The sequence below is a fragment of the Ostrinia furnacalis genome, unplaced genomic scaffold, assembly GCF_004193835.3.
Source record: "Ostrinia furnacalis isolate ACB-3 unplaced genomic scaffold, ASM419383v2 OfSCF7556, whole genome shotgun sequence".
NCBI lineage: Eukaryota > Metazoa > Arthropoda > Insecta > Lepidoptera > Crambidae > Ostrinia > Ostrinia furnacalis.
The window spans coordinates 734,978-762,637 of record NW_021137795.1 but is presented as its reverse complement, the minus strand read 5'-3'; the positions used below and the strand labels follow the sequence as shown (position 1 = coordinate 762,637).

The 27,660-nt window shown below is 36.5% G+C and overlaps 4 protein-coding genes across 5 annotated transcripts; 3 read left to right on the top strand and 1 right to left on the bottom strand.

The window, feature by feature from the left end:
• Positions 1-3,227: 3,227 nt before the first annotated feature.
• Positions 3,228-26,939, top strand: LOC114365155 (TWiK family of potassium channels protein 7). 2 transcript variants are annotated; one of them, XM_028321652.1, is made up of 8 exons: positions 3,228-3,319; positions 6,259-6,723; positions 12,046-12,219; positions 12,307-12,430; positions 12,758-12,916; positions 13,513-13,713; positions 14,905-15,113; positions 26,273-26,939. In XM_028321652.1, the coding sequence occupies exons 2-8, from the start codon at positions 6,571-6,573 to the stop codon at positions 26,435-26,437; spliced, it is 1,185 nt and encodes a 394-aa protein (XP_028177453.1). In that variant the 5' UTR covers positions 3,228-3,319; positions 6,259-6,570; the 3' UTR covers positions 26,438-26,939. The 2 variants fall into 2 exon arrangements, with proteins under 2 accessions (XP_028177453.1, XP_028177451.1); XM_028321650.1 differs by having other exon boundaries at positions 26,258-26,939.
• Positions 7,392-8,596, bottom strand: LOC114365156 (cAMP-dependent protein kinase catalytic subunit beta-like). The gene has a single exon (XM_028321653.1). It carries the CDS (start codon positions 8,504-8,506, stop codon positions 7,424-7,426), a length of 1,083 nt encoding a protein of 360 aa, XP_028177454.1. The 5' UTR covers positions 8,507-8,596; the 3' UTR covers positions 7,392-7,423.
• On the top strand, positions 9,020-10,188 carry LOC114365158 (cAMP-dependent protein kinase catalytic subunit 1-like). Its single transcript, XM_028321655.1, has one exon. It carries the CDS (start codon positions 9,047-9,049, stop codon positions 10,094-10,096), a length of 1,050 nt encoding a protein of 349 aa, XP_028177456.1. The 5' UTR covers positions 9,020-9,046; the 3' UTR covers positions 10,097-10,188.
• LOC114365157 (cAMP-dependent protein kinase catalytic subunit beta) lies at positions 10,694-11,855 on the top strand. Its single transcript, XM_028321654.1, has one exon. The coding sequence runs from the start codon at positions 10,794-10,796 to the stop codon at positions 11,853-11,855; it is 1,062 nt and encodes a 353-aa protein (XP_028177455.1). The 5' UTR covers positions 10,694-10,793.
• Positions 26,940-27,660: the final 721 nt, after the last annotated feature.

Here is a 27,660-nt window from a genome sequence, read left to right as displayed (position 1 = left end):
CTTACAATAAAAGAACTTGACTTACTGCTAAGCTGAGTTAAACGAGGGGTTTGTAGAATAAAATTCTGTTCTATTTTGTTTATAGCTTAATCACCTAAAAACTACTCTGCACTGTGTTTCTAATGCATTAGGTACGGAGGGCATACAAACGTTACTTGAACTTTTGCTCTACCAGCAGGAGGGGAGACCGAGGAGAGTTGTAGTAACAGAGGTGGGTTGTGAAAAAGTCAATTTATCTGAATCTAAGGAGGTATATCGCTCTAGCAACTTCGCGAATTCATTGCTCTTTCGACACTCCACAGATTAATATTATTAAAAATAACTTGAAAAAATCAAACTGCCTAAGGTGGGAATCGAACTCACGACCTTTCCCTTGCCGGGGGCTGCTCTTCCATCTGAGCTACTAGACACTGGGTTCGATTCCCACCTTGGGCAGTTCGATTTTTTCAAGTTATTTTAAAAATATTTAGATCGAGAGACGACTCTTAACGCCAGAACTTCACAGATTGTGTAAAATTCTCAGCTCGTTAACGACAACTCACTTCTGTTACAATTTCCCTCGGTCTCCCCTAGAGGCCCTAGAGCCAAAATTGTAATTCCTTATTGGTTTTGGCATGATCATTTACGATTAAGTATTAAAGTAAAACAATAAACTGGTTAGCAGATGGATAGCGAATATTACATAGTTATCCTTGAATGTCATTGACCTTCGTAATATTTCGTGAAAGTCTCATTTCCGTATCCGTACAGAACGGATGGCCTTTTGATTAAACACAAGCCCTACTTAAAAACGAGAGGAGCTGACTTAATCTGACAAAAGATATCGATGTTTATTGTGAAGGTTAACCATTTTAATAAAGTGTAAGAACCTCATTACTCATGAGGTTCTTACTTCCTACGGAGCTTCCTACGGGAAAAGCTCTTTTCTATAGTTCAATTTACATGGTTGATTTACAAAGTTTCCCTTAGTTAAATAATGTGTACAAGTATATTAACCGTGATTCAAATACGCCTCAACTAATANAACTAATCGAGCTTGTAAAGTGACTCACTGAAAAACATTTTCTAGAAAATACTTATTTTAACATGTACGAGTACTTATTACATGTGTAATTAGAAGACTAAATAAAATAGTAACGGTACCCTTACGTCCTAAACTAACACGTATCTCATTAGGCCTAACATTATTAGCTCACATAAGTCGTTAATTACCTAGGAGTTTTCAAAGTTGGATTTGCTGTGGAAAGGGCTGCGTGGAATTCAGTTTGTCACAGATCATTACAAATTATAGCCTATAGTGTTTTTATACTATAAAGTTTTATCAAAATCCGTTCAATAGTTTTTGCTTGAAAGAGTATAATATAACAAACTTAAAACTTTCGCAATTCTAATATTAGTAGGATTGCTTTACATTGAGGATAGCGTCACAAAATCGACTGAAAAGAATAAGTTGAATGTTCTATAGCAAGTTTTCTGACATTCCTATAAAGTTATTTGACTTTTTATAGCAGGTAGGTATTTATTTAACCATGTCGCCGCGTAGTTTTTCGCCAAACTATTTCCATTCTTTTGCCAACCGCATGAAAAAACAGGAAGCGACAGTTTCTGTTGCTACTCGTGTTTCTTTGTTGCGGTTCTGGCAATTTTAATTATAAACCAAACGCCTGCCATTTTACGTCAGCTGCGCTTAACGTCGATTCAAAGGCGACTGGTGGATTGAGGCGATCAGGCGTCGTATACTATGGGTTGTACTGCTCCATATTGAAATATTACTGCTCCATATTGAAATATTTCAGGTTTATAATAAACTTTAATATTTTTAATTATTGTTTACAAAGGGACACGATTTTAATAATACGTATAAATAGATTTCAGTCAATATCGACTTGAGACCGCGAAGTTGCTGAAATTAATCATATTTTCCAAAGGAAAATCTAACCACATGATCGCGAGAGTGAACGCTTGAAAGTTTCATCACTGTGATTTTTTTGTTTCAGTGCAGGTATTTGGAGGCTTTTACTTGGCAAGGAAGTATATTAAATATATTTATATCTAGAGAAAACATTGTATGATCTTCTTTTCAGCCAAATGACGTCCACTGCTGGACAAAGGCCTCCCCCAAGGTTTTCCACAATGAACGGTCCTGCGCTGCCCGCATCCAGGCTCTTCCCGCGACCTTTACCAGATCGTCGGTCCACCTAGTAGGAGGCCTGCCCACGCTACGTCTTCCAGCCCGTGGAAAATAAATATGAAAAAGTTTATTTTTCAAACTTATCGTCGCTTTTCAGTATGAAGCGTTCGTCGCGTGCCTGTAACTGTTAATAATGAACCTCTGCAGTCCGCAGCCAGCCTGCCTTCGATTAAATCATGCTAATCGGGCTTGTAATGTGACTCAAATGCGGTAATATTGCTACAAATTGCTGTTTAGGGCAGCCATAATCTGTTGATGGGAATAGACGCTTTACATGGCTGTATTGACTGCAAATTAAGTGGATCGAAACTCTATACTCTATTTATAAAATTGAAAAGGAAAATAATGATGAATTATTTTTAAAAGGAATACAACGATATTATTATTCAGTTTTTTAAATGAAGGATTAACTAAAACTATGTCACGGTTATTCTTTACGTAAAGTGGGACATATTTTTTTCTGAGTAATAAAGTACACCTATAGGTAGGATTATATGAGAAGAATAGCTCTTATTTAAGTTTGTACCTTGACCCCCTATTGCATACAATCCCATATAAACGAGAGCTCTAAGATGTTTGGTTGTCTTGATAGTATTGTTATCGTGAATAATGATCCTATATCCTACCTGATCTGCCAAACGCTTTTAATATAAAGATAGCAAAAACATTTAGGCTGGGTTAGACCATCTTACTTTAACTTTAACAAACGTCAAAAATCTGCCAGACTCCATAAAAAACACCGGTTATTGCTATAGTTACCATTAAAGTTAGGTGGTGCAACTCAGCCTTAGTAGTGACATAAAATACTATTGCAATTTAATCTTAAAACTAGGAAAATAAAGAAAATTTCCATTCAATTTCCCAAGGTTTTTACTTAAGTAAATATTGACTAGAGAATGTGCATTACTTAAAACTTGGATTCAATTTGGCGACTTGATATTGCGGGGCTGCTAAAAGCTGCCTAAGTGAACCTATTGTGCTCGGGAGCTTTGAAACTGTTTGGAGTTCAGTACTTCAGTTATTCGCGTTCCGCCCAACCGGGAGGATGTCCGTATTCCCGCCCTCGGAACATTTCGCGAACAAAACTTCGTACTCAACTTTGATTTAATCACGCGATCGTTTTAAATGGTATTAGATTATCAAACAGATAACTGTTTACTTCAATGGACTCGTCTACTTTTCTAAATTGCTAATTTAAATGTTACGCTAAACTGCCAGTTTTTTTTGTAGTTAATTATTGGGACTGAAATGAGTTTTTAAGTTTAAAAAGTTTATTGTGCTTTTGAAAGTGGAATAGTGTTATCTTGGAATTAGATTGATGATGGTTTTGAGAAGTTCCCTTCAATGACAGTGACTGAGTAATTAATTTTTGTAAAGTGTTCGAAGATTAATTGATCTGAAAGGTTTGATTTCATTCAGTCTATTGTCGGGTGATTTATCACAGGCCGTGTTTATTGCTTCTTAGTCAAACTAAGTTTATGTTGGAGGTCAAGGCCATTCGTCTCATTTATTGTGATGATTGCCTCCAGTTCAGTCTTGTATCCAGATCCAAATCTAGTTCTTCTTTAGTCCTGCTCGACTTATATAACGAAATACGGCATTGCAGGTTATTTACTTACTTTAGTATTTTACGTGAGACCTGTCGTGTTGGAAGTCAAGTGTTCGGGCTATACTCGTAACTTATTAATAAGGTTAATTGAAAACGAAAACTACTAAAGTTTTTAGTACTTATGCTACGCTATGTAAGAAATTGTTCAAGACATTACACCTAATTTTATTTACTCTATGTGTAGAGATTTACAATAAGCATACTTAAATTAAAATTTTATCGGTAAATCAATATCTTCATTGGAATGTAAATATTGAACTTATACTAAGATTTTTATCTTACATTTTTCAATTTCATTCAGAATCGTTTGCTCCTTGAAATTGGTATCCACTTTAATCTATATATATCTATTATATATATAAAAGAAAGTCGTGTTAGTTACTCCACTTATAACTCAAGAACGGCTGAACCGATTTAGCTGAAAATTGTCAGGGAGGTAGTTTAGAGCCAGGAGAAGGACATAGGATACTTTTTATCCCGTTCGAAATAAAAAAAAGTCTGCTTATTTATTGCCATTAAGGCGGAACAAAGTTCGCCGGGTCAGCTAGTTAAATATAGATCGGAATGCTTAAAAGACTTTTAGTTTACCTTAGGAATCTATTTTCGCTTTACTCACGTTCTTAAAACTTTCAATAGATAATAAATTCTGTTGAAAAACAAAGCAATAAGTATCGAAGATTTAACTGATTCGAAACTGCAAAGTTTTCAAAGTGCTATTCGTCATAAAATCGAGGATTGGAATATTTTTCTTTCAAAGCGTCTATCATATCTAAGGTTAGGTATGATTTCCTTCAAGGTTAAAATGTAATCTGAATTGTAATTGTATTACAATAAATTTAGTAATGCAAAAATTACGGTTATCTCCTACGTCTTCAAAATAAAGATGTTCAATAACTCTTGGACTTAGGCTATGCAGTAGGTATATATTTTTAGTAAGAAATGTAAATCTAGAGTCGTCTTGGATACAGGCATTGCTACAGGTGGTCACAGTAAAACAAGCACATAATTATTATACAAAGGCTCTGACCGAGGAAGGAAGCTCTCTTATTATAGGTACACTATGATTTCTTACCATATTGATATAATCTTCATCAGAATCAGACACAAAGAAGGGAAGACCCTTTATCAAATTAGGTCTAACTAACTTTAGGGTCTAACTAACCTACTATTCAAGATTAGATTCCACATTGAAGTTTACAACACAACAGCAAGCTTTGATTCTCTCCTTCGCTCTACAAAAGCTATTGTGGACCTTAAATTGAAGGACCCAAAATTAATTATCGGTCTCTCAGGGGATGGGTAGGTAGATATACATATTTTGTAATACCAAATAAACCGATAGACACCAGACACTACATCATTGTTAAAGTTTAATCGAGCCAGATGTCTGCACAGGCTGCGAATTTAACTGGCAAAATTTTGGACAAACGAATTGGGGAGGGTTCTAATAAAATATGCATACATTTGTCTGACGTGTTTCTCTTTGAAGCCAATACATACTGTCATAACGGACACTGACCTAGATACCCAAATCGGGCAAGTAGCAGTGTACTCCCTGAATTCTGAAGTGCTGGGTTCGATTCATAGATGAGAACATATTAATAGAAAAGTCACTCCGTGTAGTTTCTCCCAAATTTGTTAGGGCATTTCTGACGGCAATTAATATTGTCGTTCGGGGTGTAATACCTACGTCCATTATCACGACTTTCCGAAGGCTCGTTAAGCCATTAGACTGCGCTATGACAGTCGCCAATGATGGTACAAAAATCCAGGGCAATAACCTTAGCACTCCTTAGCGGTTACAAAGCACAATAGAAGAAGATAAATAAATATTTTGGAAATATTTCGTGGTGACTTTTCAAGGAAAAAGAAACAATTTCTTTTTCCACAAAAGATCTGTGCTTATGAGAAAGTGTTTTACGACGGTACGTGACCACCAAACAAATAAAATAACTTAGATTTATACAGTCTCGGCGACCCGTGATCAAATCAACCCGAGTCGTTTATTATCATTGCAAATATAAGTTGGTCTCCTTGGCGCAGTGTATAAAGAAGTTTTTTTTATCCGCAACAAGGAAGCTCTTGGCCTTTTTTTTGGAGTTGAGGTTCAATTTGTGGTCCTAGGGGAACAAAACGGTTCACTCGTATTTCTAATGATTGGGTAGTTAGCTCTAATTGAAACAAAATGTTTAACAGGTTACATTTGGGGATAGTGCTATCATAATGTATCAGAGCTTTAGGGTAAACGAAATATTTTTACACGGAACTGGGAAAGAATACAAAATAATCATTACATTAATAATAACTCGAGGGACATACAAATCTTAATTCAGACAGCCTCTGACAATGACGAATGAAGCTCGCAAAATAATTTTGCTGGAAGTTCATTGTACATTTCTTAAGGACTGTACCTACTCCTCTGAAATACAGTAATTGGACTTATTTCGTTGTTAACTAGGTATGTAAACGAGTAAAAGAGACGAATATAGAACATGAAATATCAATGTTTCAAAGTGAATAAGCAACTGAAATGTTTAGAAAATGTGCTTTAAAGGAGACTCAATCTTAACAAATAATATCAAACCTTAATTTTACCAAAATTCGTACAAAAGTCGCTTTACAATATTAGTTACCTGCGGATATTATAAAACCAAAAATACCTATTTCTCAACTAGCGATCGTAATGGACGGGAACAATAAATGGACCATGTCCAAAAAATTCAAGGCAATCTGAAGATGCTTGTGTCAGTGAGAAGGACCGCGTGACAAGATGTGTAAGAACGTGAAGAGCGTGACGTGGGAGACTGAGACTTTGATGGGCGGGCCGCCCAAATCGCGGTGGGGGCAGTTGTGTCCCAGGGCGGCGCTGTCACATGTTGGGCTGTTCGTCGCGCTCATGCTTTATACTGCTGGAGGAGGCTTGGTACGTATAATGTTTGTCTCATGTATTGGCAGTTAATGCTTAGGTTATTTGGCGACTTCAAACTAACTAGATAGTGCTAGGAAATACTGTTAAGAATAGAAAGTTCTATGGGTACGACTTCACATGACAGTAGCTCAACTGAAAATCTTGATAACTATTGGATGTTGTGGAACGTGAGAGTAGTAAGGCATGACCTTGAAAACCAATTATAAAATTTCACTAGCACCGACAACATCACTCGGATTAAGATTTTAGATTGAGAGATTAAGTTCAAAATATATTTGGAACCTTTTTCTCACGCGTAATTGAATCCCTAATTAAATACAATTTGCCTTTTTGAATAAGTAAACCATAATCGAAAATGCCTTTTTAGTCAAGTAAAGGTAGGTACGAGTAACTAACGAATTCTTTCTCAAATCATGCATTTGGCCAATGTATGCTCAATTAGAGGTGTTTTTTTTAGAAACCAATCATTCCCTAGCTAATCTAATTAAAATGAAAGGCCAAAGTACAAGAAGACACATTTNTTTATTAGATATGTTCGTTCAATGCTTAACAAATGACATAATGCTAACACTAAATAATAGTACCGAACTTAACACATTAGTTTCTATCTTAAAAACAAAAATAAGTCTTAAGAAACTAATTAAACTTAAAATATCCTTATTATGGCAAAACACTTTGTCAGCTTATGTTTCTTTTAAAAGTCTGCAAATTCATCCTCAAACAAGCATACCGGGCTTTCTTTTATCTTTTCTTCATCAAAAACATCGAAGTTTGTAGAGTCACCAGGGGAGCGAATTTTTGGAATAAATGGTGGATGTACCCGACTGTTCAGAAGGCTGTCCCAGTCAATCTCTCTAAACCACTTATGGTTTTTGAAATCTAAGACGCCATCTTTCAAGTTCCCGTAACGGCGTGTTATATCAACTTGAAGAACATGGTTTATCAAATCTTTCAATTCCGGTGAAAAATGCGACGGACATCGATACTTTCCTGATACAATTTTTTCATAAATCCTCATCGGGTCAGAGGCATAAAACGGTGGGTGACCTGCACTCATTTCAAATAGCAGAATCCCCAAGGACCACCAATCTACTGACATTCCATAACCTTTACTTAGAATAATCTCTGGTGCTAAATACTCTGGAGTACCGCAGAGAGTCCAAGTTCTACCACGTATCAGCTTACAGAAACCAAAATCGGTTATTTTAATATAGCCAGTTCTATCTATGAGAATATTCTCCGGCTTCAGATCTCGGTATACCAGTTCGCAGGCATGGAGATACTCCAAAGCTAATATAACTTGAGCGCCGTAAAATTTTGAAGAGGTTTCTTCAAACTTCCCCATTTTTCGGAGATGAGAAAACATTTCACCGCCGGCAATAAATGGCAAAACATAATACAGATAAACGTTATCTTTGAAAAAGTATTTCATGTAAACCACGAATGGGAAATTCAGACCGCATAGAATTTTCTTTTCATAGTAGCTATGCTCTATCTGCTTCAGTTTCACAATTTTTTCTTTTTCTAGCATTTTCATGGCATAATATTTTGAGCTGATTTGGTGCTTTACTAAAAATACAACCCCGAACGCACCTGTACCCAAAACCTTGTGAATTTCAAAGTCCTCCAATTTGGCATTGGTTTCGGCCTTGTCGTTCCAAGATTCTATAAAGTCTTGGTGTAGTTTCCTCAAGTATTGTGCATATTGGTCTTGTTTTGTGTGAGGGTATCCTCCAGAGTTAGCCGAATAAGTCCGGCGCTTGGCATCATCTGCCATGCTATCAATAGTTTCTTGTGAAAGCAGCTTGAACAATCTTCAATTAGTACGACAATTGAAAATAAGGTTAATTTCTAGACCAAGCTTTTTCATATTTCACCTTTCTCGAAAAAAAGAAGCAAGAAGTAAAAACGACAGCCAAGTAGCGTCACATTATTCTTTCAGCTTTTTGAATCCATCAAAAAGTTTTTACGTTCCTGAAATGTTGTTAACAACCATCACAAAGTTTTATTTAAACTTATTAGTTTTAATTAATACCTAGTAATACCAATAATTACTTACTTATTTATTATTTGTTTAATTCAATATGAATTTTTAGAGGTCTGGGACTCTTCGTAAAAATGTTATGTGCAAATATAAAACCTTCTTCAAATCAAGTCTATAATGACAATACAATGTCTCTTAAGTCATTAATGTCATAAGGACAGTTTGATGTGATTTAGACAAAGTTTATTAGAATGATTTTTTACAAATTTATTTTTCTGAGATAATTTATGATTGAGAGGATTTTTAAATGGACTATAATAACATTGGCAGGGCATGTCAAAGTCCTCATATACTCAACAGAATCATCACGATCATAACAGGTATTTGGAGATGTTAAAGGCAGAATTTCAGAAGAAGTTCGAAGATCCACCGGAATTTGAGAAAACTCCGGATAATTACGATAGAATAAAAGCAATCGGTAACGGTGCATACGGTGAAGTGTTTTTAGTAAGGGACAAAAGTACTTTCACATATCACGCAATGAAAGTTGTTGATAAAGAAGTTGTCGTAGAAAGAAAACACGTCAAACATTTGATACTGGAGAAAAAAATCCTACAGTGTGTGCAGTTCCCCTTTCTTGTAACCCTGGACGTCGCTTTTAAAGACAACTTGTATCTCTATTTCATACTTCCCTACATATCGGGCGGAGAAATGTTCACGTATATACAAAAGTATGGGAACTTCTCAGATAACCTATCAAAATTCTATGCCAGTCAAGTAGTTTTAGCCTTAGAATATATGCATTACTGTCAAATAGTGCATAGAGATCTAAAACCAGAAAACATATTGGTGGATACAAATGGCTATATAAAACTTTGTGATTTTGGATTTTGTAAAGTATTGAAGAAAAAAACGTGGACGTTATGTGGGACTCCTGAGTATTTAGCACCAGAAGTGATAATGTCTAAAGGATATTCATTCCCAGTAGACTGGTGGGCGTTAGGTGTATTAATTTTTGAAATGCAAGCTGGACACCCCCCGTTCTTTGCGTCTGATCCAAGCAAGCTATATGAGAAAATTCTTGAAGGTTCATACAAATGCCCAGATTCAATTAGCCCAGAAGCCAAAGGACTAATAAAAGGACTACTCCAAACAGATCAAACAAAGCGTTTAGGATCATTAAAAGGAGGAGTGTATGATATAAAAAGTCATTCTTGGTTTAATGATATTATTTGGCAATCAATTTTGCATCAACGTGTTGAGCCACCGTTCATTCCAATTTGTCCATCACCAGGAGACACAAGTAATTTTCCAGAAATAGCTCAACCCAAGTTGAGACGAGCGTCTAAATGCCTCTACGAAAAAGAATTCGAAGATTTTTGATAAATTGGCCAAATAAGTGCCACGTTGGTTGAGAGTTAATTACTGATATTTTTTGCGATTAGTTTTTATTGTATAGTTAATATATTTTGTATTAATAATAACATGATTGTGTAAGTGAATTAAATCATCTCCACCCTGATATTGTGTATAATAAAGTAATTTCGATAATTTTAAATGGTCTGTGACAGTTCATACGTAATCCATTTAGTATAGGGAAACACGGCTACACGTTTTTAAATGAAATGACAATATCAGGTGATATGGTATCTTTAATCACAGAATTAAGACAAAAAAAGAAAAAAATGGAGCAGACTTGGTTTTTAACATAACACTCTTCGCAGACAGGCCGATAGTTAGGCCCGATTCTAATTTGTATGAAGAATCAGTAAAACCAATGTGCATTCTTTCATTGTCCATACTGACAAAAAGTTCTGAAATCTGCGGCTAGGCTAAGGTAATTTACATAGCATAAAGTATTTTTAATTGAGAGAAACCTCGATAGATTGTAGATTTTGAGAGAAGAGAGACTTTATATTGACACTGTGGTCTCAGATTGGATGCAATGTCAAAATAATGAAATTTAATACGATCACGTTAGAGTATGAGAAAACGATTAAAAGTTATATTGGAAAGCAATTTGGTATAAGTTTAAATAAATATTTTAAAACCAATAGTCAAGTAATATTTTTATAAATCTATGAGTAAGATCGAAACTAGAGGATACACTCACGATCTTCAGATAAATCACAAGCGGTATTTAGATCTCTTGAAGCAAGAATTTGTGCAAAGATACAGCAGACCCGAAGAATATGAACCAAAATCGGTTGAAGATTTTGATAAAATTTCAACTATTGGAACAGGTGCATTTGGAACTGTCTTCTTGGTGCGAGAAAAGTCTTCTTTTGTGTATCACGCCATGAAAGCAGTCGAGAAAGCTGCTGTAGTGAAAAAGAAAAGTATCAAGCAACTGCTATTAGAGAAGAAAATATTACAGGGAGTCAATTTTCCATTTGTAATCTCGCTCGATTACTGCTGTAAAGACAACGTATACATTTACCTTTTGTTGCCTTATCAACCTGGTGGTGAGATCTATAGTCTGATTAAGAGATTGGGTGTACTATCTGAACCACTGGCACAGTTTTATGCAGCGCAAATGGTACTGGCGTTGGAGTACCTCCATCATTGTAACGTTATTCATAGAGATGTCAAGCCAGAAAATATATTGATATGTGGAACAGGGTTTATAAAATTAGCAGATTTCGGATTCTGCAAGATTTTGAAATCGCGAACATGGACTTTGTGTGGCACACCAGAATATTTAGCTCCAGAAATAATAACGTCAAAGGGATACACGTATTCTGTGGATTGGTGGTCTATGGGTGTTCTAATTTATGAAATGGTTGCTGGGTACCCCCCTTTCTACAGTTCTGATCCGATGAAATTGTATGAAAAAGTGCTTGCTGGTCAATTTAAGACACCAGACGTAATGACACCGGTTTGCAAGTCGTTAGTCAAGAGCTTATTAGAAGTAGACCCCTCAAAACGTTTAGGGTCCCTTAAGGCTGGCGTTTTCGATATTAAAAGCCATAAGTGGTTTTTTGAATCAAATTGGAATTCGATACTACATCTAAAAGTAATTCCGCCTTACATACCTGTCTGTAAAAACTCTGGCGATATTGGAAATTTCCCAGAGTTTGATGATAGTAAGCTTATGAAGTCTGATAAATGTTTGTATGCGAAGGAATTTGAGGACTTTTAAGTTTGGTTTATGATAATTAGCTATAATTTATTGTTTTTGATATAATTATATTATAATTTTGAATTTAAAACTGTTGTTTCCCTAGAAATTTAAGATCTGTAGACAAAAAGGTACTAACATTTTATTCTTACTGTAATTCTATAATTTAATAACTATAAAATTTTTAATTTGAATTGTTGAATGTTTATAGGTTTTCCGAGCATTAGAATATCCAGCAGAACTAGCCAAACAAGAGTTCCATCGGGAGCGTTTGCTTACAGAGCGATGGAACCTCATACGCTTCGTTTCCGAACGCAACGGGAACATTACATTAGATGCTGGTGTTGAAAAAGTACTCAGCGATCAATTAGCACTTTATGAAAAGGTTAGTCTTGTTCCCTTTTTATGGCGTTTACTATTCCAGTGATAAATTACACTTATTTAAAATTTATCAAATTCCGTTTTTTCGTAGGTTTTAGAAGAAGCATCTTCGAGTGGCCTATCATTAGAAGTAGAAAGAAATTTTCCACCCCTAGAAGAGAAATGGAGCATATTACAAGCCGTATTCTTTTCTTCCACAGTGCTCACTACAATAGGTGTGTAAGACCATGTAAGCATTACAGCTTATATTACAGAATTTAGCGATTGAGTGAGATATTGAAATGTGTTCAACAGCATATTGACTATTAGATAGCAATCATTATAGGCCTATTGCGTGTCGAGTGCCGACTTCAATCGAGAATGAAAATTGAGTCATCGGCAATAATATTCAAATGTAACTGCATAGTCACGGTACCTAATATAGTTTTATTTAAACCTATTTTTGATTTGCTTCAAGGTATTATACTTATGGATTAAATAATCTTTGTGTTTTGATTATTATTTGCATTTGTATTTCTCATGTAATGAACTCTTTCTTTCAGGATATGGGAACATTGTTCCCGAAACTTTTTGGGGGAGATTATTCTGCATCGCTTACGCACTTATTGGGATCCCATTGACGCTAACAGTTATTGCCGACCTGGGTCGAGTGTTTGCGACTTGCGTTTCGTTTATAGCTAAACAGTTGCCTGCAATGCCCCGTGAGTCTAATTAATTAAACCTTAATGTTAAAATAACTCTATATTACTATTTTCAAAGCCTGCAATTAATTTCAAGAGAGTAACATACACACTGCACCATTCCTAATTTGTAATAGTAAAAAGTGCCGATGCGAATCAAGTATAAAGTGCTGCATAAAGTTTGATCGATAACAGTATCTGAGTCACGACTGTGTGCATAATCGTTGCATATGCACTAGAGTCTAGTGCATATGCAACGATTATGCAATTATCTAGTGACTAGACCAATACAAACTTGATGAATATTGACGCATATCTTGACAAAATAAGCCAATAATGGCATAGTTACTTTGCCTACTAATTTTTCATTGGTGACAATGTTATTATCTTTGTTATTAAGTCTTCAACTGAAATTATCAACTTATTTTTGGTTTCTTTATGTGGAACATGCTACACAGTCATATGGTACCTAATATATTTCTTTAATCAATATAATCAGAATGCTCATGCATAATGACGCGTGAAAAGAAAAATCTCTTGTATTCTGTCATGTGTCCTTTCCAAATTGCATGTTATTCAATCGAGTGTCAAGGGAATAATATAAATTATTTTTCCAGAGTGTTGTAAAAGAGTCAGTGAAGCGAACCCCGCGAGTCAGAGGTCCCTCTACGCGTTTGGTGCTGTGGGGTTTTTATTCGTGTATCTGTCTGCTGGAGCAGGCCTCTTTAAGATGTGGGAGGACGACTGGAGCTTCTACGATGGCTTCTACTTTTGTTTCATTACCATGACCACCATTGGTTTTGGGGATCTGGTACCAAGTATGTAAATATTCATTCCAATGTTTTTAATCACTACATTTCCTCTACATAAATAAATCATACCGTGACACCCCAAACATTAAACCTAGATCACACTGCTACACTTTTAAAATCAAGTCGTAAAATACTTTTGGATCATAGAGCATTCATTAATAAACAATGTCATCAAGTTTCACTATTACGTTATTTCTGAATAGACAACCTAACTATATTATTAAATTAAAACAGTTGCAAACATCAACTTGTTCAATATAACGCTGCTTTACCTTTAGTAAGAGATTTACAAAAGTAAACAGTATTTCCAGACAGATATTCTTAGAACATATGCGTACTTCGTGTTGTTACATGTAGCCTGGGCTTTAGCCAGGCGTGATAAATAAGGGTGGGATGTTACCGTATCCATAGCAACGATAAATAGCGCTTGCAAGGCAAACACCTCAGCCCAGAGACAAATATCTATTTCATCCACAGTCATTTGTCCCGGCTCCGACGCGCTGCCAACCACTGGGTCAGACACATTTACATATTAGCCTTATTTGAAAACGTTGTGCAAAGCTTTCCCATTTCTGTTGTATCTGTTGACAAAGTTATTCTCGTAATGGTTTCGGGTCGCGATCGTGGTGAATATTGGAATTTGGAACCCATTCCGACCTCTCGTTTGTTTGAAAATCGCTAAGTTTAGTGGAATTTCGTGCTCTATAAGCCCACAGAAATATGCGTCTGCCGCAAAGTAAGAATGTCGCCAAATGTGTTCAGAAGCCAACGACATATTAATCACCGGATAAATGGTGCCAGTCCTCAAAATATAGCCATGTTAACCGCGACTCCGCGAGCCATGACCTTTTATGTCACGGCCATTTATCTGAACATAAATATTATACACTCGTAATCGAACATATATCTTGGTATCGAACATTATTGCTTCTGACCACAGAAATACTTCTGGTATTAAAAAATAATAAACAAATACATAAATAATATGACGGCTAAAACATTTATGATGAGATTCATCAAATTTATTTCCGTCTAGTAAACACATTTTAATCAATTCTCGTTTTATACTATGCACTTATTTCTAGTAAGTACTAACATGATGTGATCGGGATAACAAAGCTGGTTGCAATCCGCATGCATTAGTTGAAACCGGGTTTAAGTTGCACCCAACTTTGAACCTTATTCGTTTTATTCCAGAAAGGCCGAAATACATGCTTCTATGCACGCTCTACATTTTAATCGGGTTGGCTCTCACTTCGACTATCATCGAGCTGGTGCGACGGCAGTACGCCAGGTCCTGGCAACAGTTACGGGCGCTCTCTGGCCCGCTGGCGGACACGCTGCGAAGACTCGGCGACGCCGGACGTGGAGTCGACGTGTCTGACCTTCGGAAAGTTCTCACTGTGGTAAGTGTCGCTCCACTTTTTAGGACAAGGTCGGGCATGGAATGGATGATCGTAAACGCGTCCAGTATTAAGTGGCAATACTATTGTGGGTTAAATAGAAATAAATGCATATTACCTTCGACTCTCGACCCCATTGGCTCTCTTCGGATTTATTGCATATTGGCATTTTCTGACTGCATTTCGCAGCCAGGCTACAGCTATCGGAAAACTGTCTAGTGTCTACCACTCAAAATTCGGTCACGGAATGCAACTGGAAATTTCGCGAACATTTGCAAGCACAGTATCTAGATAACAATAATGCGGGTTGGAATTTGATAATATTATTTTTAAAGACTAACACAATTAAAATACCTACCTACTCGTCGGATAGGTTTTTTGAAGTTTGGCATAAACATGAAACGCAACCCATGACAGAACTTGCGGCTGCTTGTAGTTAAATTTAATTTAGTTTTAATTGTTTTAAAAGTATTTTTTTTATTGATTTGTTTGGAAAGATTTTATAATTTTGATAAGAAAACATCTACTAGGGAGCTTAAACTTCTGTTTTTGATCTGATAAATTTTCGCAGAAATGGCATCATCGTTTTCTAAAAGCAACTTGATGCATTCGGTGTCGATAGAGGCAAATTGGCAGAAGCAGAGCTCGTCAGAGATCAATGCGCTGTGTCGACAGCCGCTGTCTGTCGCGTAAACAGAAAACGCGCGATGACTGACGCTGTGTTTGTTGGCTTCTGTAAACAGATGTTCTACTCCTAGTACATTTTATAAAGTAGAACTAAACGAATACTTACAAATTGCTACTTGAATTAAACACTTAAACAGACTTCTAATAAGTTCTTGATTCCTTATGATGAAGATAAGACTAATTCGGGCTGTCATTGCAGGCGAATGCTCGAGGGATTNGCGATGCAGGTTTGTATGAGCGGCGGAGTGTGCTATAGTGTAGTAGTGACAGCGCCATCTGTTGGTAGACTAGTTTGTAGTGGCGAGTAGATGCCGCCACAGTTCATTTGCTACAGATTCATCAGTAACATGTTAAATAGGTGATGGATGTAAATAGATCAGTCTGCATAATTGGACAGCAAGTCACGTTTAAGTTCAGTCGATGTGTAACAACCATGCCTTACCTTACTCAACATCCGATTATACCAAATGCATGCATCATCATACATCATCGTTTGGTATGTGTCGGAATAACAACGAAAGCGTTTCTTTGTCTGGCCTTAAGGCTGAGGAAATTAAAGTCACCTATTGTGTGGGGGACTTGGATTTATGAATGTTCACCTCGGTTCTGTGTTTATATTATTTTCTTTTGAAAAGCCGGTTTTATAGGTAAAAGAAAAAAGAAAGTAGGTATATTTATATGAAACCTTTCCAAAACATATTTAGGTGTATTTGCGATAATTTTTAGTTTATATCACAAAAACTCAATCCTATATCAGTGTGACATTCATCCTTTATGTAACTATGTAAGAATGTATTCTATCTGGGCTGAATCGAGTGAAAACCAAACCATCTGTAGAGTGGAGCTTCTTTAAGTCTATAAATGCTTTATGTATTTTCGATTTAGGACTATCCAGTCGCAAGCGATATTTAACTCTGCAAGCACGATGTTTACTTCGAACTTGTATAAATCTTGCAAAGATTCCCAAAGGGCNAAAAGGGTTTAATAATAAGTATTTGTATTTAAAGCAAGAATCCTACGCAGAATCAAGTTTCTATAGCTACCTCAATTATTTCGTTAATTTATTTTTGTTTTCCCTTGACGAAATTGTTTTGCAAAACTCTGCATTTTATTCGTTAAAAATGCGACAGACGCATTCGTTCCGGACGTTTATTCGGGTCGGCGGGATCCTTTGGCTTCATTTGTTTGTGAAACAGAGCGCTCTCTAATTTATTTGCAACAGAATAACTCCGCTAAGAACTTAGGCATGTGGGTTTATTTCTGTCGAAAATAATATATTCGGCCTGCCTTTTTACTGTTTTTGTTGGCGCCGCATGAATGTATATTTTTGAATTTAAATAATCTCTGTATTATGAAGGGATTTTGGAACTGGGGCATTATGGAACCGCGTGTTATCCATTTATGCTTCATTGGATAAAATAACGGGCACGTATACGTCATAATACAGAAATTAAAATGCTGGTGAGATAAGCTGAGCTGTAACTATTTTAACATCTACCTTGTTGTATTACCTTGTCTCGGTGAATAAATGATCTATAATCTTTAAATATTAATTAACTGGGCTTGTAAATTCAGCTTGAATTTCAGTATCTAGACCGTTTTTTATCTCGAGAGTTTCAGATTTCTTTCACGTAGAGAAAATACATTACTTCTTAGCCTAGTAGAACCAGAGTGCAGCAATGTATCCACTCAAGATTAATGAATCTTTCCGAGGAGTAATGGCGGTGCTATCTTGAATACCACACGACTAAAATTTGACAGGTTAAGGCGCAACGAAAAATTTTTACGCTTAATGCAGTTTGAGAAAAAAATATATTTTTTTAAATTACTTATTCCAAAACACGTTTGAATTCGATCACAGAAGGTTCTTGGTTGTGTATTTTCGAAATCTAATGAATTTATTTGATTGTGGTAAATAAAATAGATTTATTAATGCGTAAATTGGTTATTACGTTCTCGTAGCTTTTTCAGCGCGACTCATTTGACATCGATCACTGTAATGAAAGTAATTAGCAAAAGTGTCCCCAATAATGGCAATGTAAGCAACGCGGAGAAGCACTTTGGCGCAAATATAATTTGATGTGAGCTTCTATTGGTGCCGCTTATACATACAGAAGAGTAGGTAGGTACCTACATAAGGTGCGGCCAAACCAACGCTTGTAGCCCTTGTACGCGATGGCGATGGCGATCAGATGGCATAATGTGAGTTTACATCAAACGCATTCGATATCGACTGCGTTAAAAAAGTATAAGAATAAGAATAAGAATAAGAATATTTTTATTGATGTAATACACTGTAACATTTTATATTGAAACCCTGGCTCCTAAACTAGTGTAAACTGTATTTCAGGAGCCAGTGTCTATGTCTATAGTATATGGAGATTTTAGTTCTTGACAGTTTCCGCTAGGGGCGCTGTACAATCCGTCATACATTGAATATCACTTTTTTACGCTGTCGATATCGAATAATTCATACATTGAATATCACTTTTTTACGCAGTCGATATCGAATGCGTTTGACGTAAACTCACACTACGCCTCCAGTAGAAATCAGTAGGATCGCCATCGCCACCGTTATCGCCATCGTGCACGCAGGCTGCACGCGTTGGTTTGATCAAACCTTTTCTTACCTCATATCGAGGCCACGTGGTTCAATGTCGCAACGGCCACCCTTTTAGTTTTAGTGGCCATAAAAATTCGGTGTACGCTTTGGAAATACGTCCTTAGTTTATTTCCTAAACTTTTAGACAAACAGACGGCCGCATTTTAATTGAAAGATCAACTTTATGAGGCTGGCTGTCTCGACTCTCGACTAATAATAAATCTAAGCGCGGGTCCGAGGTTCAGGATAAATGGTGTCGCTTAAATGCCAGAATGTTAAAGTGTAATTGTTTCGATTTGAATAAAAAATCGGGGTGACGAGAGAAATCTTGTGTGCGAAATAGTTACTATGTTAGGAATGATAACTAAAATGTTTATGTGAACTATCAAAATTCTAGTTAGTAACTTGTGTTAAAAAACTGATAATTTAATAGGAATGTAAGTACGAGACAGCCGTATTTACTTATTAGCCTAGCCGCAGACTATAGACTTTTCGTCGACCGATAGTTGGGCCCGATTTTGATTTGTATGAAGAATCGGCTGATGTAATGTGCGCACTTTCATACATGTTCATACTGATTAACAACCCGACCCAACTATCGGCCGACAAAAAGTTGGTGGTTTGAGCCTAGGCTTAGAGGGACTCTAATTAACTTTCTATGAAAGTAGCAAAATTCACTTAAGTTTGTTAATAAATTGTATCGCTTCGAGCGCAATTTTTATTCCCTGTCGTAAACATTTCAGTGCGGAATTAGAGATTGTTTGCGGTAAGTAAGATATAACGATTCGGAACGGATGATATATTTACTGCTGTTTCGGTTTTACAATCGGCAAGACGGACGTTGCTGTGATTTTTATAAGTTTCCGATTCGATCGTAAACATAAAGCATTGGCGGTGACGTCAGAGTTTCAGAGCTGTCTTGACGCGACCTTCGAGAAGATTACAAAAGTTCAGACGCGTGACGTGAAACGGGTAACGCGTTGTGCATTTGTCTGTGCGATGTCAGATTTTCGACAAGATTCCTAACTTTGTGGTAGCTTTTGATACATTTTCTGTTAGAAGGTACTCAAAGCGCGACGTGTGTTGTGAACAAGTAGCTTGTTTAACAGACCTGAAAGACAGCTTTTATTTCGATGCCTTAAGAACTTTCTATTTCTTTTACGTATAATGGCTGGTACCTTGAAAACGTAAAATATCTTATTTGCGTGAGTACCTATTAAGAAGTCATCTCCTGGACTGGATGTCACAGTTCTGTGTTATCTGTCAGCAGCTACCTGCAGCACTACTAGGTCATCCACGTATTACCCATAAGTTCGAAGGACTTGTCTGTGACCTACCTTGGCAGAGGCCTACGTCTACGTCCAACAGTGGACTGATGAGCTGAAATGATTATTGCGATAAAAATCCATTTACCTAAATGACCTTATTATTTTTTTAAAGATACAGGCCGTAGTAACACACACAGACCTTTTTATTGTGATTGCGGTGATTCCCAAATATATTGCACGTAAAATCGTTTCACGTCACCGATGATACGATCTGTGGCGACGAATTGACCATCAAAGTATATGGAATGCCGTTCCGATGAGAAAGCGAATCAGAAAATGATTGCTTTGTTGGTTGAATTCCATTTTAGATGACAATCGTATCGAGATAGGGACAATATTAAGCCTCAAACTGAAGGTACACTATTCGCTGATACCGATATTGTGTTATTAAAAAATCTTTTGAAATAAGTCAACGCTCTGAAGCAAAATAAATGGCAAATGAGGGACGGTTATTTAAAACACGGTCCGAAGATCATTCCATTTTAATTAAATTAAATGTAACGAAGTATAGTCAAAAGTTTTACTTGCTTCTTATTTTGGAGATCACAATTTAAATATAGTAGCTGGTACGGTACACTCGGTACCGTACCAGCTGTAATTTATTTCTTAATTTTAGGGGTAATTAAGCGTTTCGTTTCATTTTAGTTTAAATTACTTTTTGAAGAGAATTATCCTCGTAAATGTTTTTCTTAGTTCATTCTGGATGAATTAATTATTATTAATTAACTGGTTTATTATCAAATGTCATCATCATCATCATTTTAGCTATAAGACGTCCACTGCTGAACATAGGCCTCTCCCAATGATTTCCATGTTGCCCGGCTAACCGGGCTATTAGTAGCGGCTTGCGTCCAGCGCCTTCCTGCTACTTTAATGATGTCGTCGGTCCACCTTGCGGGTGGGCGTCACACGCTGCGTGTCTGTCAAAATCAAATGTATTTAATACATACCTATATTTTTATGTAGTGATGATATGCTGAGGTTGAAGTCTTCGTGAGTAAAACATCCGGAAGAGCGATGCGTCAGTCGCTCTGCTCGCTCCAAATACATACTTTCAGCGTTGTGATTCATAGTGAAAGCGGTTTATTTTGTCCTTTATTTACGAATTTCTTGGAACGGGTGATTTTTCACACGAGATTTTGGGGAAATTGCAAATGGCTGGTTATATTAGCGCTCAAAATTTTAAAGGCAAAATATTAAATGTTGTGTATAGAAATTATCAGTTGAAGTTACAAATGGAAAAAAATATAATTTAAAATTCATGATTTTTAAAAGTTTTTTTTTATCCAAGACAAGGCAGGTATCCCCAGTACCGGTGAAGCTCAGCTATAATGCCGTAACACCTGGTGCCTTGTTGTATTTTATTTGCAAAACACATTGACACACAAGAAGCAAAAAGTATTTCAGCTATTTGAGTGTCATTTTAATCGTGTACAAACTGAAGTCCGATATAATATCTTCGGTATAGTGTCAGGTCAATCTAGCTCTTGGGTTTTGCAATATTTGTTTTATGTTTAAGGTTAAGAATAAATAAACAAAGAGACCCTGTGTTATGTATTTATTTGTTTTATTTAAATAAAATTAAAATAATATATAAATATTAAGAATTTATTATAGTTCCTTATTAAAAAATTAATCATATTGATTAGGATTTTTGTTTTATTCCATTGGTATTTCAGACACATAAACCTAAAATGAACCATCTAACTAATAGACCAGCAATCAGATATCAAAACGTTTTAAGTATTTATTATATTAATTAATGAAATACATTAGGTATTTCTTCATAATGTCATCAATTCTAAGTTTGCGGAGCGATTTTTATATTTGGAGATTCATTTCTCAATTCCATGATTCATTTTCTCAATTCGGTGCTCTCTCAATTCGATGCTTAACATTTCTCATAAACCACTTCATAATATTTAGTGACAATGCTTTTTTTACATTCAGAATGGAGTAACATTTATTTTTTTGTATTGAAACTACTTAAAAAACTAAATATAAATTTTAGCACCGAATTGAGAAAAAATACACCGTACAGTAGAAATGCCCTAATGTGAACTATCAAAATTCTAGTTAGTAACTTGTGTTAAAAAACTGATAATTTAATAGGAATGTAAGTACGAGACAGCCGTATTTACTTATTAGCCTAGCCGCAGACTATAGACTTTCCGTCGACCGATAGTTGGGCCCGATTTTGATTTGTATGAAGAATCGGCTGATGTAATGTGCGCACTTTCATACATGTTCATACTGATTAACAACCCGACCCAACTATCGACCGACAAAAAGTTGGCGGTTTGAGCCTAGGCTTAGAGGGACTCTAATTAACTTTCTATGAAAGTAGCAAAATTCACTTAAGTTTGTTAATAAATTGTATCGCTTCGAGCGCAATTTTTATTCCCTGTCGTAAACATTTCAGTGCGGAATTAGAGATTGTTTGCGGTAAGTAAGAATATCGATTCGGAACGGATGATATATTTACTGCTGTTTCGGTTTTACAATCGGCAAGACGGACGTTGCTGTGATTTTTATAAGTTTCCGATTCGATCGTAAACATAAGGCATTGGCGGTGACGTCAGAGTTTCAGAGCTGTCTTGACGCGACCTTCGAGAAGATTACAAAAGTTCAGACGCGTGACGTGAAACGGGTAACGCGTTGTGCATTTGTCTGTGCGATGTCAGATTTTCGACTAAGATTCCTAACTTTGTGGTAGCTTTTGATACATTTTCTGTTAGAAGGTACTCAAAGCGCGCGTGTGTCGTGAACAAGTAGCTTGTTTAACAGACCTGAAAGACAGCTTTTATTTCGATGCCTTAAGAACTTTCTATTTCTTTTACGTATAATGGCTGGTACCTTGAAAACGTAAAATATCTTATTTGCGTGAGTATTAAGAAGTCATCTCCTGGACTGGATGTCACAGTTCTGTGTTATCTGTCAGCAGCTACCTGCAGCACTACTAGGTCATCCACGTATTACCCATAAGTTCGAAGGACTTGTCTGTGACCTACCTTGGCAGAGGCCTACGTCTACGTCCAACAGTGGGCTGATGAGCTGAAATGATCATTGCGATAAAAATCCATTTACCTAAATGCCTTATTATTTTTTTAAAGATACAGGCCGTAGTAACACACACAGACCTTTTTATTGTGATTGCGGTGATTCCCAAATATATTGCACGTAAAATCGTTTCACGTCACCGATGATACGATCTGTGCCGTTCCGATGAGAAAGCGAATCAGAAAATGATTGCTTTGTTGGTTGAATTCCATTTTAGATGACAATCGTATCGAGATAGGGACAATATTAAGCCTCAAACTGAAGGTACACTATTCGCTGATACCGATATTGTGTTCTTAAAAAATCTTTTGAAATAAGTCAACGCTCTGAAGCAAAATAAATGGCAAATGAGGGACGGTTATTTAAAACACGGTCCGAAGATCATTCCATTTTAATTAAATTAAATCTAACGAAGTATAGTCAAAAGTTTTACTTGCTTCTTATTTTGGAGATCACAATTTAAATATAGTCGAGTGTACCGTACCAGCTGGAATTTATTTCTTAATTTTAGGGGTAATTAAGCGTTTCGTTTCATTTTACTTTAAATTACTTTTTGAAGAGAATTATTCTCGTAAATGTTTTTCTTAGTTCATTTTGGATGGATTAATTATTATTAATTAACTGGTTTATTATCAAATGTCATCATCATTTCAGCTATAAGACGTCCACTGCTGAACATAGGCCTCTCCCAATGATTTCCATGTTGCCCGGCTAACCGGGCTATTAGTAGCGGCTTGCGTCCAGCGCCTTCCTGCTACCTTAATGATGTCGTCGGTCCACCTTGCGGGTGGACGTCACACGCTGCGTGTCTGTCAAAATCAAATGTATTTAATACATATATTTTTATGTAGTGATGATATGCATTATTCGTGAGTAAAACACCAGGAAGAGCGATGCGTCAGTCGCTCTGCTCGCTCCAAATACTTACTTTCAGCGTTGTGATTCATAGTAAGACGGTTTATTTTGTCCTTTACTTACGAATTTCTTGGAACGGGTAATTTTTCACACGCGATTTTGGGAAAATTGCAAATGGAAAAATTGTTGGCGTAAAAATGTTAAAGGGTAATGCAATGTTTTGAAATAATCTGGTTAAGTTTAGGAATTCAGAATTTATCAAAATTAAAAAAAAAATTTTAAAACTAAATCCACACGAGTGAGCCGCAGGCAGAAGCTAGTCGTATAAATTAAGAATGAACTTTAGAAGCCCAGTTGCAGTTTGAATATGGCATCGTTTCGAGCCCCTTGCGAAAGGGTGGATGTTAAAGGCATGTCTTAAAGGGCCAGCTAAAACGCAATTTGCTAATGCCTGGCCGTGGCCACCTGAGTCTCAGTGTCATTATTAGAAGATGCCTTCATTTCTATTTGACCCAACAGATGATACAGAAAGGGTTATTTTATCAGTGTTTGACAAGAGCTACCTACCTACTAAAGATGCAGGGAGATGATACATCTTGAATATGATATTTTGCAGTCACATCTTCATATAGTTGTACAATTTTCAGTCTGTAGGTTCCACGGGGTATGAGATAATAATTAACCTTTCAGATTTAAAATAAATACGTTTATTAGATATCTCTAGTTTTACCCTGACAATTAGAGTTAAACGTTCGTGATTCGGCGTCTAACAGGATTCGAACCTGCAACGGGTGTTGTATTGTTTCCAAGGTACCAAAATGCTCAAAAGTCTTCAATTAAAAGGCCCGAAGTTAAATTTTATTTAAAAAACAATTTTCATTTTTTTATTGTAGTTTCAGATTTTCCTAGTTTACGTTAAAGATACTTCAATACGATTCATACTTCGATACGCTTTATGGATGGAATATTAAAAAGCAATCACTTTGCATTTAACGAACGAAGCTTGAGTTAATCAACTGTAGAACCAGCGTGATACGGCTGTAAACAGTGTGATAATAAAGTAGAGCGAACTCCCCGCGTGCACGTAAGAACCGCATTAGTCGCGCGGTGGCCGATACCGCGACCGCGGACTAGGTAATGTCATTTTGTGCATAAGCGGAGCGGAGCGGAGCTTAGAGCGGGTTTCTTACGAAGCTTAATTTGTGTTTGTAGAGCGATTTTACTAAAGGTCCAAGTGTAATCCAGCGCATACTGTGTGACGAGCTGAAAGTACGTTTGTGCACAAGCGTGACTCGGCTATAAGTTATTTTTCTGGCAATTTAAAGGATGTAGATACGTCCCAGCTCATCTGAAGTAGGATTTTTTCAAATGACAATTAATATTTAAAATCTATGCTTGATCTATTGAGTTCTGAGCGTAATTTCAATGTAACTTGGCTACTTAGTTGTAAACTCTTTGAAATAATAAAGTGTTCTCAAAAGTTCATCTAAGAACGATTACCGACAACGCCTGACTTCTCGCTCGTCGCTAAGCTCGCGTATGTAACCGCACCCTTAGTGACTTTCGCATGAAGGTATCTCAAAAAACTGCACGCTAGGGACCTTCGGAATGGAAATGTCGGTGAACTCGTAGAGATAGCGAATATTCACTCCGTTTTGTTGTAAAACGATAGCATGAGTAATTTGAGACCACCTCTTTAGTGGTCTGCTAAGAATATCACATTTTATAAAAGAGGACGATCTTTTACAAAAGCTTTCCATTCTAAGATCTTTCGTCTTTATTTTACAACTGATAATGTTAAATAAAACCAAAGAATGAAATATGAAACAAAGAACTATCGAACTAAACATAAATATTGATTTTCCAGGGTACAGAGATTCCGAAGAAGGTACTTGAAAAGTATACAACGCTTCGGATTGTTTATAGATTTTTCACACGTTGATTACAAACATGAAAGATCTATCAGTCCGACAAGTAGTTTAGGCGTAAACTCTTTAACGACGTAATTAACTCGCTTACTGCTCATGGAGAGATGTTATCGCAATGGAGCCTTTTGTTTGTTTTGTAATTTGCAATCCATCGAGCCTTCTGAACACAGCTTCGCTACAGTTTATGAATAATGTGCTCACGTTATAACTGCAGATTAAAGTCGTTAAAGTGATAAACTCTGTCCAAATCGGCTTAGTAGTTTCGGCGCCAAGATGCTGGGTCAGCTACGTTGCCAGAACCTTTTAGCTCAAGCGTTATGCAGAACCCATAATTAATGCACTGCAGTCGCAATGCTCTCCAAACATATCGTTTGGTTACAAAGCTTGTTTAAAAAAACATTATTTTGTAAGTGCTTACTTACGAAATTGGTGAAATCTTACAATACATGATATTTATTAAGCTTACTGCAACTTATCCATATGTTACTTTGTATGTAAGCACCTGCCATGATTTTTAAACGAAAAGGCAAAATCCACTATTTTCCAGTTTCCATAATGCTGCATTTTTATTTTATCTATGCCCTTTATCCATCAGCCAAGTCAATGCGTAGGCTCATCAGTTTACCTACGCTATATCACTTTTTACATTTTTATTTTATTTTCACGTTATTTTAATGTTTGCAACAGTTGCATCTTTCGCAGGTGACAATGCCGCGACTGAGCGTCGGCAAGGAAGGCCTGTCAGAGAAACGTCAGCTGGAGTGGGAGGCGGCAGTGGAAGCTGTCATACGAGACATCACGTCTCCCACCACCCCACAGGCCAAGCCGCCTATCGTCCAAATAGTCATATACGAATCTTCAGTATAGTCTTGTAAGAATTTGGTACTCGCGATTGCAATGTATTGAATATGTTATGTGTGTAAAGGTGAGAATCTATCAAAGTTTGAAAACTTTATGGCAAGGCCAGCTACATCGAGAAGCATTTGAAAAGAACCCCAACGGAATCTCACCGTTACATTTATAAAAGTACAGTTGTATCTGAAAAGTTTCGCACTGAAAAAATATTCTCTGTCAACGCCAAAGCATTACTTCACCAGGCTTCACTGTAACCTTATAAAGCTTCGAGCAAATTATGTCATTTTGGCGGTAATGAAGATTATCTTTCGGTGCTCCCTATTGTTTGAGCATTCTATTACGCCACAATCACGAGGGCTGATCACGAATGCGTTAGTTCCGCGTGACATTTCTACATTACGGAACTTACACCTAAAGTTCAAGGCCCTTTTATCGATTCTGCAATGATGTGTAACAATAAAGTCACGAGTATGTTATTCTTTACAAGTTTTATGTCCAAGAAAGGCGACAGACACAGTAAATTAAGTCAGAACAGTAATTTTTGGAAAGTTTCGGTCTGTAAACAACTTTTTAATACTGGCCGTTTGTACTTCGAACTTCTTTTTGAGTGCGACTCGTATTTGTTTTTCTTAAAAAAGATATTAACGCACGTGTAATTTCGGTGACAGACAATGACTTTAACAATGGTATGTGGAAACGTTCGCGTGCCAACTTCAGAAAAAATGTGACTTGCTGTTTGTTTGTACATTGAACTTTATGTCTGACGATCCGAAGATGTGTTTGGCGGCCTATTGTCTAGACATGACATGTGATAAACCTAATGTATTCATTTAGATTCTCGTCGAACGTTCAGTGTTAAATAAATTGCCTATTATTTGTACATTGTGTGAATGTGTAAATTCAGGGATTGGTAAATGTTGATGTTTGCGAAGCACTTTTGTAATTAATTTTAAAGTTTAATTGCAATTTTGCAATAATTGATAGATTGTAAGAGTTGTAAATGACATTGGGAACTTTTTGCCCCACTTTTCGAAAAGTAGCGGACACAAACGAAACCTATCACAGATGATACATACTAATATCCAATGAATTTCCGTGCATTTTTTTTTCTCTCTTATATGGGAATATTGAGAAAATGAAGTTTTAATATTTTATTTTATTTTACATTTAGGTAATATTTTTGACGACCTTGGTGGCGGAGAGGCGCACACACCGGTTTTCAAGGTGTGCCGGGC

Coding starts and splice junctions, on each gene's coding strand:
- LOC114365155 (XM_028321650.1), top strand. CDS start 6,571: ATGTGTAAGAACGTGAAGAGCGTGACGTGGGAGACTGAGACTTTGATG. Junction 12,220..12,306: donor AATTAGCACTTTATGAAAAG/GTTAGTCTTGTT, acceptor GTTTTTTCGTAG/GTTTTAGAAGAAGCATCTTC. Junction 13,714..14,904: donor TTTTGGGGATCTGGTACCAA/GTATGTAAATAT, acceptor GTTTTATTCCAG/AAAGGCCGAAATACATGCTT.
- LOC114365156 (XM_028321653.1), bottom strand. CDS start 8,506: ATGGCAGATGATGCCAAGCGCCGGACTTATTCGGCTAACTCTGGAGGA.
- LOC114365158 (XM_028321655.1), top strand. CDS start 9,047: ATGTCAAAGTCCTCATATACTCAACAGAATCATCACGATCATAACAGG.
- LOC114365157 (XM_028321654.1), top strand. CDS start 10,794: ATGAGTAAGATCGAAACTAGAGGATACACTCACGATCTTCAGATAAAT.